This window comes from Rhopalosiphum padi, chromosome 3, assembly GCF_020882245.1.
Source record: "Rhopalosiphum padi isolate XX-2018 chromosome 3, ASM2088224v1, whole genome shotgun sequence".
Lineage (NCBI taxonomy): Eukaryota > Metazoa > Arthropoda > Insecta > Hemiptera > Aphididae > Rhopalosiphum > Rhopalosiphum padi.
This window is the reverse complement of record NC_083599.1, coordinates 5,676,941-5,689,862: the sequence shown is the minus strand read 5'-3', so window position 1 is coordinate 5,689,862 and position 12,922 is coordinate 5,676,941. Positions and strand designations below refer to the sequence as shown.

Sequence of the window (12,922 nt, the reverse complement as noted above, 5' to 3'; positions counted from 1 at the left end):
GTGACCAACACGCACAAGTCTTTGGGGCCGGTCCCGGCAGCAGCACTCCTAGCGACGCTCAGAACGCTTTCAACAGCTGTTTCTGTGCTGACGCCCTTCCTGAAACCAAACTGATTTGGAGCTCTCCTATGGCCACCTCCGCCGTCGAGATGCTCCTCCAGCCGCTGCAGTAAAAGCCTTTCCAGGAGCTTGGCCGACGTGTCCAGGAGGCATATGGGTCTAAAACTGGAGGGCGATTCCACCGGCTTATTGCCTCCTTTGTGGAGCAGCACAAGCTTAGCCCTCTTCCAGCACTGGGGGAAGTGCAGAGCCTTAAGGCAATTATTGAACACTTTCAGAACTGTGTGAGGACGCATGGTCGCCAATTGTTTAACCGCTTCGTTTGGAATACCAGAAGGGCCTCCCGCCTTCCCCGCTGACAACCTCTTGCAGGCTTTCTGTAGCTCCGACGTCGTGAAGGACGGTATGACCCTCTGGAATAGCAGGGTATCGGTATCGGGGTCGAAGGCGTCGAATATATTCCTAACTTCTGGGTCTGGAGCTAGATCCCAGTTCGTCGGGGGGGGCCATTGGGAACAGGTGGTCAGCAATGGTATCTTCTTTACCTTTCGCGGCGTCTCTTGTGTGACTCTTAGCATTCTTCTTCATAATAATGCGATACGGTTTGCCCCAGGAATCGGTTTCTACTTGATCGCAGAGATCCCGCCAGCTCTTGTCCTTGGCGAGTCTTATGGACAGTCGGAGATCTTTCCTGGCAAGGGAGAAGTTGGATCTCGCGGCCTCCGAGCCCTGCAACCCCACACGACGTAGACTATCTTGGTATATACTGCGGAGACCAAGCACTTTTTTCCTTAAATCGCTGATTTCGACAGACCACCAGTGAACGGGTAGCCTACCTCTGGGGCCTAGACTTTTTTTCGGCATTGACGCGTCGCATGCCTCTATTAGATACGCGTCAAGTGACTGAGCTGAGGCCATCGCGCGTTCCACGGTGTCGCCGCAGCTTAAATTAAGAGGGTGCGCCTCCACATAGCTGGCGAATTTCAAGGGATCCCTCCTCTTGACCGACCAGGCGCGGTGCACTGTCGCGGGTTCATGACGCTGAGGTGGCTGTTGCTCCACGTGTGAACCGAAACACACGTATTTGTGGTCACTCAAGGAGTCCGACTCAAGAACCCTCCAGTCGGACAGGATCAGTCCTTTGTGCCAAGTTACGTCGATAACGGACGTAGCTGTGCCCCTCACAAAAGTGGGGACTGTTCCAATGTTGGCCAGCAACAAACCCAGGCTGGCTGCGAGGTCGGACAGCAGGCGTCCCCTGGGGTTGTTGGTCCTGGATCCCCACTCAGTGTTCCAGGCATTAAAATCGCCCGCTACAACGAGTTTAGCGCTGTCGTTCGCACGGATCGCGTAGTCGAGATGTCGGGCCTCCAGTAACAGCTGAACACTGTCATGTCACCGTATGTCGCCCACGCAAATCCTTCGCCCGCACCTTGCCTGTTACGGAAGAGTGAAGAGCCTTGTGTAGATGCCACGGCGGCCTTACGGTCCGTGCTGAAGCACCATTTATCATCGCGCCCGCACTTGGTAAATGGTTCGCTCACTACCAGGATATCGGCCTCCGTTTCTACGGCCGTCTGGAACATGAGCTGTTCTGCGGCCCAGTTCCCGTTCAAATTTATTTGGAGGAAACTAACCATTGGTGTTTGATTTCGCTCCAGCAGCACGCTTCCTGGCGGCGCAGGCACCCGAACCTGGCTTGTGGCTGGTCTTGGAGAGACCCGCAAGCTCGCAGGGCAGACAACAGTCTTCGGACGCTTTGCAGTCTTTCATTAGGTGGTCGGTGAGGCCACATTTCCAACACGCCCCGGTCCTGTCCGTTTCCGTGCAGCTTCTGGAGTTGTGACCAAAGCCCTGGCACCGGTAGCACCTCTCCGGAGGCAACGTCCTGGCGCGGACCCGACACATCGTCCATCCCACCGCCATTCTCGTTATAAGAGATGCAGCGTGTCGCGACATTTTCGCTGTAGCGATCTGCTGGCCCGAGCGTGTCGGCCAGATCCGGACGTCGCAAATGCTCTCTCTCGCCGCCTGAGCTGCAGAGTCATCCTGATCAGGGATGGCAGAGCGCAGTGCCTCCAAAACTTCCCCTGCGGTGGAAACAGCGTCCAAGTCGAGGATCTCTACCTCAGTCTGGACGCCAAGTTGGGACACTTTCCCAACAGAATCCCCGAGCTTAGCGCTGATGGCAGCAGCAATCGATTTGGCTGCTGAGGCCGATTTCGACCCCTTCGCCAGCTCTAGCAGCAACGACCCGTCGCGGGTCTCCCTCATCGTAACGTTTGTTCCAATGTCCTGTGCCGTCAAGCCGCAAGAGCGTACCGTCCGCACGGTGTCCGAGTAGGACTTGCCCTCGGCTGGCCTGATAAGGACTGCTGGCGGCTTATTAGATTTAGCCGGAGGCTTAGACTTGGCTGTCCGTTCTGAAGTCTGAGCGGCGACGGGAGGTCGGGGATCAGTGGCAGTCTTCCGCTTCCTCGGGCCTCTCTTGACCACACTGGACCACGGGGTAACCTAACCTAACCTAACCTAACCTTTTTTTTTCAGTGTTAAATCGACGGCGCCGTGGGGATTGCTTTCGCATTGCTTCCGCGGCGTCGCCATCATTTATTTATAAAAAAAAAATGCACAACAACAATCGGCCGAGGCCGGGAAATGAGGGAGTAGGTGGGACAGTCCCCCACCAAACCCTCTCACAATATATACTACAAACATTTCGACAACGTAGTTGTCATAATTTACATAGTAAACTTAACATAATATACATAACATAATTTACAAGTATAATTTCGTCTTCGTTTTTTTTTTTTTTTTTTTTTTTCTGCCGCTACCCAATATGATTTCTCGAGCCGATCTCATTCCGCCGCTCTGGAGACTCGTGCTTGTCCGTTAATTCGTCTAGTGATTCCCTTGAGCCCCGCCCGGTGCATGCTGCCTCGTCCTTTCCTCCTCTTCTCTGACTGACATTATCCTTCCGATCAGGGACGTGACCCTCTGCCAGTCCGAGTTTGACCTCAACATAATGCCTATAACATTGTCCGCCGTTAGCTGGTCGACACAGAGATAGACACATGTTTCGGCCCTCCAATGATGAAAAGCGTCGCATTGGAACACTGCATGTTCGGCGTTGTCTGGGGATGCCCCACACAGCGCGCAGCTATCGCTATTTGACTTCCCGAACCGATGGAGGTATTCGCCAAAGCAACCATGGCCAGTCAGCACTTGGCTGAGGTGGAAGGATACTTCACCGTGTTGCCTCCGTAACCAGGTTGTAAGTTCCCTAATCAGTCGGTGCGTCCACCTGCCATTCTCCGCCGTGTCCCATGCCGTTTGCCACTTCCTGATCGAATGATCCCTGGCTACGCATTTCAGGATACCCCCGTACATTTCTAGCCGCTCCTCGGCCAGCAGAGCTAGAGGTAGCATATTCGATACGACCGCCACAGCTTCGTGCGAAACCGTGCGGTAGCAACATGCAACCCTCAACATGACTCTCCGGTACACCACCTCCATTTTGTGCAGTGCCTCCGCCGTAATGGAGGGAAACCAAAATGGGGCTCCGTACAGCATTTGGGAGGTTACCACCGTGGCTAGCACTTTCCTAGTGCGCTGTCTAGGTCCTCGAAGGTTTGGAAGTATCTGCGTGAGTTGGCGGCAGGTATCCGACGCTCTTTTGGCAGCAAGTTCAGCGTGCTCCCTGAAGTGGAGCCTTGGGTCGATTTTTACACCTAAGTATTTAACTGCCGGCTTCGACTCGAAGAGGTGTCCCTGGAATCTTACCGTCATTCGATTATGTTTGTTGCGATTTGTTAGTAGTACCGCCTCAGACTTTTCAATGGCCAGCTCAAACCCATTTGCAGTCAGCCAGTCTACTACATCGCCGAGGGCCTGTTCGAGTCTTTCCTCCAGTAGAAACGGAACGGATGCCGTTGCCAGTAACGCCACATCATCTGCGAACGCGATTATCTCCACGTCGGGAGGGAGCTGAATCTCCAGGAGTTCATCGTACAGGGCGTTCCAAAGATCCGGCCCAAGGACCGAACCTTGTGGCACACCGCAGCTGACGTCAACGTGTCTGGCGCTCCCGTCTGGCGCGTGCACTACTATCTTCCTCTCCGACAGGTATCGTCCTATTATATTTAGCAGAAACTGCGGGGTGTTTTTCCGCGCTAACGCGTCAATGATTTTATTCCAGGGGGCACTGTTAAACGCATTTTTCACATCTAGCGTTAGCATGCCAACGAACAGGTTATATGCGTGTCCCCTCCCGTTCGCGTTTTGGTATGCGGATCGTACCTTCGACATCGCGTCCAGAGTGAATTTTCCAGGTCTAAAGCCAAATTGGTTACCCGCCTGGCCGGCATTCATGAGGTGCTCGCGCAGCCTCCCCGTAAGTAACTTCTCAAACAGCTTGCCTACTGAGTCCAACATGCACAAGGGGCGATACGCAGACGGGTTGTCAAGCTCCTTGCCCGGCTTGCGTAGTAATACCAAATTCGCGGTCTTCCACTCCGGTGGAACCTAACCTAACCTAACCTTTTTTTTTTTTTTTTTTTTGTTTTGGCACCGATCGACAGGGGCGTACTGTTTGCTTTCGCGTCACACTCCTTACCCCTGTCAACCATCGTTTATTAAACAAAAACACATCATACATTGGTATGTGGTGGGCCAATCCCCCCTCTCACAGTACCTTACAATATCGTATTAAAATTACTAATTACACTATTAACAGGGCTCTATCCCTGCAATTATGCTCTTCGAGCCACAATACATTTACTTAATCTAAGGCTGCTGCCGCTGCTGCCTGCACTGCCTTTTCGTCCGCCTCCTTCCTGGTCATGACTGATGTAATGAACTTGACGACTCTGTCCCATCTCTTCTTTGACTGCAGCATGCTCTCCACCATCCTTTCCGGAGTCAAGTCGATACCCAACTCCTCTTCCAAGATGCGCCTTGCCTGCCACCACCTGTCACATACGATAAATGTATGTTCAACATCATCGGTTGGGTGGTCGCAGTACATGCACACTGCGTCATCCCTCTTCTTGAACCGCAGCAAATATTGGTTGAAGCATCCATGCCCCGTCAAAAATTGAGTGAGATGGTAGCTTAGTTGATCCCATCTTCTGTTTTTCCACACGTCAATTCGAGGTATTAGCCTGCGTGTCCAACTCCCGGTACCGTTCCGTTCCCATTCAGCCTGCCAATTATTCATTGTTCTGTCTCTTGCTTCTATTTTCACCTCTGCTAGATCTCTGCCATCTCTCCTTGCCAGCTCGATCTCAGACCTTTCAGCTGCGAGTAGATGAATGGGTGTTATGCCTGCAATCACCATTATGGCCGAATTAGACACCGTACAGTAGGCACTTGCGACCCTCAACGCCATCTTTCTCTGCGGAGATGATAATTTGTTACGGTTGACCTCGTGCTGAAGAGCGTCACACCAGATCGTTGCCGCATACAGTAATTGTGAATGAACAACCGTCGTCAGCAATTTCCTCTTTGCGGCAGAGGGTCCTCCAACGTTAGGCATAAGGCGAGAGAGTGCCACAGCTGTTCTCGTACCCTTGTCACTGGCCACCTCTATATGTTTCCTGTATCCCAGCACAGAGCTAAGCTGTATCCCGAGATATCTCATGTCGTCAGAAAGTGCTATATCTGTGTCGCCAATTTTGAACGACGGTTTATTATAGCCTCGTTTCGTGGTCAACATAATTGCTCGATAGCAACAAACCTTGTGATTCCATCCAGGTAGAAACCAGTTGCAGGGAGTCATTCATGGCTTCCTCCAATAACCAAGTAGTATGCCCTGTGGCAACTACCGCCGCATCATCTGCAAAGCACACTATCTGTACCCCGTCAGGAAGTTCCAGCCGCATCAAGCCATCATAAAATATGTTCCAGAGTATTGGTCCGATGACCGAGCCCTGTGGTACTCCGGTAGTCACCAAACGTCGTCCACTCTCCGTTATAATACTTCGCCCGTCAAAATACGACCTGATCATTTTTATGAGATAAGCTGGGAATCTTTTGTTTATGAGTGCAGCATCAATCTTCTCCCACGGTGCAGAGTTGAACGCATTAGCAACGTCAAGCGAGGCTAGTGCACAAAGTTTGCGATTGTACAGTTGGCCACTACCAACTCCCTTAACAATGTTCATGACTGCCTCAATCGCCTGTGTAGTGGATCTACCTCTCATAAATCCGAACTAGTGCTCCGAAATTCCATCATGTTGTTCCAGCAGATGCCGTGTTATCCTCACCTTTAGTAACCTCTCAAAAAGCTTTCCAATAGAGTTAATGAGGCACAACGGCCTATATGACGATGGTTGGTCAAGCGGTTTATCCCCTTTTCGGAGCAGAACCAGAGTTGCTGTTTTCCAACTCTCGAAGAATACTCCAGTCTTCACAGACTTGTTGAATGTATACAACAGCAGATCTGGTCGTATCTGCACGATGACACGTAGCACTTCATCCGGCACGCCGTCTGGCCCCGGTGCCTTGCCTCTAGGCAAGCTACGCCCTGCTTCCGCAATTTCCTCCATAGTGAACAAATTTAATTCCTGCATACTAGTCGATATTTCAGGATATACTGGTGGTCTACTTACTGGAAATAAATGATCAACTATAGCATCAAGTCGACCAGGGAGCTTGAGACCTGGAATCGAGCGCCTGCCAACTAGCTTTTTAACCACCAGCCTGTAGGGCAAACCCCAGGGGTCGGTGTCGACCTGTTTGCATAGCTCTGCCCAACATCTCTCTTGGCTTCTCCTGATTTCTATTCTGAGCGCTTTTGATGACTCTCTCGCGTGATGATGCTCCTCTGTACACTCAGCCGGTCCTTTCCGTTTTCGAGCCTTTTGATATTTTCTCCAAGGTTGAAAACTCGCGGAGGGCAGCGATCTCCTCTGTCCACCAATGCACCCGTTTCGTGTGCCCATGGAATGATTTCCTGGGCATACAGCTATCGCAAGCTGATTCCAAGAAATTTGCCAACTCTACGTCCACAAATATCATCTGACCTGCTGGGTAGGCAGCCCTGAGGAACGATGTTAGCTTATCCTTGTCTAGGCGTCTCCATGACCACCCCTTGGTATGAGGCTGGGTCGGCTTCGCTGCACAGCCCAACTTAAAAACGACTGGGTGGTGGTCACTTGCCATATTGACCTGCAGAACTTGCCACAAATATAACAGTTTTGATACTCCCGTTGACGCGAAAGTAACGTCGATGTGGGAAGAACGGCCGCCCCGCTCGTATGTTGGTTCAGTACCTTGATTGATGACTATTAAGCCAATAGCACTAGCAAAATCTGTTAAGGCTTCACCTTTAGCACAAGTCGAATGGGAGTCCCAACTCGGTGAGTGGGCGTTAAAGTCACCCGCCACGATGTATTCGGTTGGCCCCTCACGAATGCTATCGCTTAGTCTGCCAAGGTACGCCCTGTATTCCTCCAGTGAGTGTTTTTTACTGGGTGAGAAGTAGCAGCTGTACACCCGGTATGTCTGGATGTCCACCCACACGTAACCTTCACCTCGTCCGTTGTTAGTTACCTCCACGTCCTTGGACAATAGAAGACAGCAGGATTGATCAGTGCTACCATACCAACCGTCGCTGTTTGGGATCTTGTTGGGTTCACTAATAATGGCCACGTCTGCCTTTTGCTCGTACATCGTTTGCAACAACAGAGCTTGAGCTGCTTTTGCTCTGTTGAGGTTGGCCTGTAAGAAGCCTGTCATTTTGTGCCTTTCGTAGCCTCCTTACCTCCGCTATTACCCGCAGTGAGTAACTTCGTGAATTCACTAACAACAGATGTAAGCGCACTGCAGCCGACTGCTTTGTGATCAGCTTCGCCGCAACGTCTGCAGCAATTTGTCCTGTCAGAACCCTTGCAATCTTTGGCCATGTGCCCGTATGAAAGGCAGCGGAAACACCGGACTTTAGGATCGGCGACCCTGGTCCTGCAGCTCACCATGCCTATCCTTAGGCATCCCGACGACAGTAGTAGCCCGCGGGAGGACCCAGTAGGGAGGGATACCAGGGCCATCTGGGAGCCGCCGTACCTCTTCCTGAGGCTAACAACCTTCACGGAATCTCTCGAAGCACCTGTGGCAGTGACCACCGCTTCGAACACCTCCTTGGAGCTGGACCACTGGTCCAAGTCACGTACTTCCATTAATGTTTTCGGCTGCAGTGATCTGACCCCCACCGTAGCGCCAGCTGACCTAGCGACCTCCGTCCTCACCTCTTCGATCCTGGTCTGATCGCCACGCACTTCAATCAGAAGACCACCGGACTTGGCCTGTCGCATGCCAATGACACTGTCACCAATTATGTCCGCATTTACACCGCCGCGAATCTTCCTGGCTAATTCAGGGAAGCCTTCCTTATGACACGTCGACAAGAATCGCCGTTGGTCGAGACCTAACCCGCTGAGCTGTTGCACTGCGCTTCTCCACGACACGCTGAGTCGGTTTCGCCTTGTTCTTCTTCATCTTGACGACTCCCGTCCAAGTGGAAGTGCCTCCTTCCGCCGAGGTGGCCTGCCTATTCGGGGAGTGGTTTCGGTCTTTATCGTCGTCTTCGGAGCTCCTGACTACATCTGTCCAACTGGTCGTTTTACCCCGCTCGGCCAACTCGTCCATTTTTACGCTCTGCGCTTCGAGCATAGTCTGCAGGTTGGCAACTGCCGCCTTGACTTCCGCGCTGTCGGTGCCGCCAGATCCGTCGCCGGTCTCGTTTGCTCCGGTTGCCCTTACGCCTGCGCTTGCGATGGCGTCTAACACTGTCTTATTAGACTCGTTAACCACCGTGTTAATGTTCTGGGTGAGGAGTGTCACCACTTTCTTCGCGTCGATCACCAGCAGCTTGCTATCCGCTTGCTTGGTCCTTGCCGCTCTCAATTCGGCGTTGTTGTTCTCGATGGAGCCTATGATATTGAACACCTGGTCAACGCACTCCTTGAGCCCTTTCACCTGGGTGCGCTTAGCCATCTCCTTTAGGGACTCGACCTCCGCCTTGAGCATTCTGAAGAGCCCTACATCCTGGCCCTCGAGATATTCAAGTGTCGCTTATGGTGGCTGCGAGGACGAGGCTTCCATGGCCATGCTCTGCAGTATCAGGAGTACCAAATCCAAAGGTATCAGCACCCCACGGTGCGTTACCGGTTGGATTCTGCCTGTTGGCACCTAACCTGAGCAAAAAACGCTGCTACGACAATATCTCCGCCCCTGGGAGAGATAGAGGGTTCGGGTTTGTGGCGTCTTATTCCCAAAGGTCCTGGGATGTCAAGGGGCTTTTGGGGGGGGCAAATTTTTTTCCCGAAGCTCTCAGAGCAAACCCGGCTGAGATATTCGCAAAACTGATTTGGGGGGAGGGGGGCTTATGTTCCTGATGGGGGAAGTATAAGCGGTGCCCCTTGGAAACTTCAGTGTCGTTTACCCCGGCTCTCTCCGACTTATACTTTCTTCACTGTGCCGAAAAAGGTTTACCTCCGTGGTGGAGGTAAATTTGAATTTGACCGGCTAAACAGCTGATCTGCTGGAAATCCCGTTTTCCCACGGGCGGCTTTGGGCGGCCGTGTGTTTGGATAGGGAATAGATAGAAAATGGTATTACTCACTCGCTAGTCGTCGGAACTTGTCGGACGAGGTGTCCCTGGAAAGGTCTGGTTGAGCTGCGTGACCCGAGCCACCGCGCGCGATTGCCCGGGTTGCCGTTTGTCTTCAAAACGGCCTCAAACGTGGTGGTTTGAAAAACAGATTTTCTCGGTTGGTGGGGCACCTAGCACTGCGCGCGGTGCGCTTGAGGCTGCTCGAGAGTGGGGGTTATTTTAATCAGGCCGACTCTAAACCGACACCGGCCCGAACACGCACTTTTTAGCGAAAAAAAAACCGTTTTACGCGTAACACAGTAGCGGTTCACACGTGGGTTGAAGATAAACAGTGATATCTCCACGAATATTCACCCGATTTCCGCGCGGTTTGGATGCGTCGACGCAGAACAACGTAACGCGTCGATTGGCACGACGTGGTATTTCCGAAGAAAAACGAAAATTGCCCGGGAGCGACGCAGGGAGACGTCCACACACTTCAACAGCCGCCGCTGAACTAACCTAACCTTTTTTTTTTTTTTTTTTTTTTTTTTTATTAATCGCAACACGGGAAGGAAAAGCTATGAGCAATACTTCCTCCCGTGCCACATAATTTATTAAATCATAACATTACAACGTTGTTGGTTCGTTAGAGGGACATGCCCCTCCGACTCGCCGATACAGTTTTTTTACAACAGTTAGAGGTTTTCCCTCAAAAGTGGCCTTCGGCCCACAATACTTCCTTATCTACCTATCTGACGTTCTCTCTCCGCATCCTCCTTCTTTTTCATTATATCTTCAGCAAAGTCCTGCACAGCAATCCAGTTTCCCTCTTAGCCAGCATCCTGGTCACTAGCGACTCCGTTTCGACCTGGCCTATTGTCCTCCGCAGCTTCTCCCTCTGCTGGTTCCACGCGGCGCACTTTAGTAGTGTATGGGCAGCGTCGTCTTCCTCTGATGGATCGCCGCAATGTGAACAGATCGCATTCGGGGCCTTCTTTATCCTTAGTAGGTACTTGTTGAAGCATCCATGTCCCGTCATTAGTTGTGTTAATCGGTACGTCAGTTCTCCGTGGTGCCGTTTACACCACGACTCCAAGTCAGATATAAGGTCCCTGGTCCATTCTCCCTTCTCCGACGCTAGCAGTTGACTGTTCCACTCCCTCATTGTCCTCTTCCGGCTGGCATCTTTCTCGGCGGTTGTTGGTTTGCGCCCCGTGGTTCTTCGTATGTTGTACGCTTCTTCGATTTCTCTAGCAAGATATTGGATGGGTGGCAGGCTCGCCAGTACATTGGACGCCACGTGACTTATTGTCCGATACCCACATACGGTTCTTAACGCGGCTCTCCTCTGTACTCTCTGCAGTTCCAGTACATTCGCGGGAACGTATTCCAGTGTCCTGCTCCACACTGGTGCCCCGTACAGAAGCACCGAGTGTACTACACTGCACAGGAACTTCCTCTGTCGCGTGGCTCTCGTTGGTCATAAGAAGGTGCTGGGGGAAGAGTCTGTCAATTACTCCGGCAAGGGTATTCGGTTCCAGTCTGTTCAGAGCTGGAGGCCCCTGCAGCTTCCTCATTACGATTTTATACGGCTTTCCCCAAGGATCGTCCTCCACCAACTTAGTTAGGTCCGCCCAACATTTTTCCTTGCTCCTTCTTATTAGATTGTTCAGCTTTTTCCGCACCTCTTTAAATTCCGCGTGTTCCTCCGCGGCCTCTCCTCTTACCCGCCGACGAGCTCGGGTTAGCACTCTTCTGCAACGGACGCATTCGCTTCTGGCTGACGCGATCTCGTCATTCCACCACGGGACTGGTCTCCTCTTCTGCGGGGCTTGAGGCTTTGCCTTGAATGCGAACTCGCAGGCCAACGTGATTCCTCTCTCGAGCTCCGTAGCGGCTGCTTCTGGTTCCATGTTTGTGGTGTCGCCGATCGCCGTCCACTCCGCTAACATTAGTCCGGTCGATAGCAGGTCCGGGTCGATGTCTTTGACAATCCAGCCCTGATCGTTACTTTCTCCATGATCGGGGTGATGTAAGCTGCTCCCAAGTTGGAATTCAATGTAACGGTGGTCACTTGCGTTCTCGTCTTCGAGGACCCTCCACTCCGTCACTCTCCTCGCAAGCGTTTCTGAGGCGAACGTGACGTCTACTACTGATCCAGCGCCCCTTCCTACGAATGTCGGGTCGCTGCCTGTGTTGACGACGTCCAGGCGAAGTGTGTCGACGAGGTGAGAGAGTTCCTCTCCCCTGGCGTCTGTTGTTGTGTCCATCCATGCCGCTGATCTTGCGTTAAAATCTCCCGCTATTATTATGTGTCCATCTTTCAGGCGCACACTCTGCTCCAGCTTATCAAGCAGTGCTCGAAAGTTTGCAATCGGCGAGTTTGGGGAGGCATAACAGCTGTACACTGTTACCCCGTTCACCTTCGCAGCTATGTAGACATCTTCTTGTTCAAATGCACTAACCGTAAAGGTGTCGTTTATTACCCCTAGGGCCGCTCTTCCTGATCGGTCCAGGCTCCAACGTGTGTTGCCAAGAATCGATCTCGCGTAAGGCTCGCTGATTATGGCGACGTCGGTTTTTTTCTCAACCATTGACTGGCACAGCAGGTCTTGGGCTGCTCGGCAGTGGTTGAGGTTTGTCTGCAGAAAGCGCATCATTGGGGGTTTCCCTCCGTGGCCGCTCTCAGCCCTGAAGCGCTGTCGCCGTTTCCAGTGGACAGTCGACTGGCCGGGGGTCTGCCAGGGCAGTCCTTGATGAGGTGGCCTCCTTGCCTACACCGAAAGCATAGCCTCTCAGCTTCTGTCGCTTTGCAGTCTGCCTTAAAGTGACCTGGTTTCTGGCACCTGTGGCATGTGGGTTTTTTACGCTCCAGTAGTTTCACCCGGCACAGGCTCCAGCCAATCTTGACCCGGCCTGCCGCCGCCATTTTGCTAGCAGTCTCCATTGGGATGACGATTGTTGCCACCTTGCCTCCTCCTGTGTTTTCCCGAATCCTCGCTGTTACTCCTGCTAAGCTGGGGTACGACGCTCTTATCTGCTCCTCCACCTCACTATCATCCATCCAGTCTGAGACGTTGGTTATTAGCACTGGGGTAGTCCTAGTGGGTCTGCCGATTTTCGCGATGTTGCCCACAGCGCTTTGCAGCCTCCCTGATAATTTATCGGCTTCTTCCTTGTTCTTAACTTGCAGGAGAATACCACCTGTCCTGGTCCTGCGAACCGCTCCGATCTCCACTCCTATGTCAGTTAGTTTGACGCTGGACATGA

At 52.3% G+C, this 12,922-nt stretch overlaps 2 protein-coding genes across 2 annotated transcripts; both read right to left on the bottom strand.

Moving 5' to 3' along the window:
* Positions 1-522: 522 nt before the first annotated feature.
* LOC132924736 (uncharacterized) lies at positions 523-2,334 on the bottom strand. The gene is made up of 3 exons (XM_060989184.1): positions 1,698-2,334; positions 1,498-1,654; positions 523-1,447 (listed from the first exon to the last, which is right to left on the bottom strand). The coding sequence occupies exons 1-3, from the start codon at positions 2,332-2,334 to the stop codon at positions 523-525; spliced, it is 1,719 nt and encodes a 572-aa protein (XP_060845167.1).
* An 8,568-nt stretch (positions 2,335-10,902) lies between these two features.
* Positions 10,903-12,312, bottom strand: LOC132924735 (uncharacterized). The gene has a single exon (XM_060989182.1). The coding sequence runs from the start codon at positions 12,310-12,312 to the stop codon at positions 10,903-10,905; it is 1,410 nt and encodes a 469-aa protein (XP_060845165.1).
* Between the last annotated feature and the right edge of the window lie 610 nt (positions 12,313-12,922).

What these genes read in the sequence shown, in the direction of transcription:
- LOC132924736 (XM_060989184.1), bottom strand. Translation starts at nt 2,334, where the DNA reads ATGAGGGAGACCCGCGACGGGTCGTTGCTGCTAGAGCTGGCGAAGGGG. An exon ending in AGCGAAATCAAACACCAATG is followed by an intron (nt 1,655 to 1,697) that starts GTTAGTTTCCTC and finishes ACTGGGCCGCAG; the next exon opens with AACAGCTCATGTTCCAGACG. An exon ending in TCTTCACTCTTCCGTAACAG is followed by an intron (nt 1,448 to 1,497) that starts GCAAGGTGCGGG and finishes GTGACATGACAG; the next exon opens with TGTTCAGCTGTTACTGGAGG.
- LOC132924735 (XM_060989182.1), bottom strand. Translation starts at nt 12,312, where the DNA reads ATGATGCGCTTTCTGCAGACAAACCTCAACCACTGCCGAGCAGCCCAA.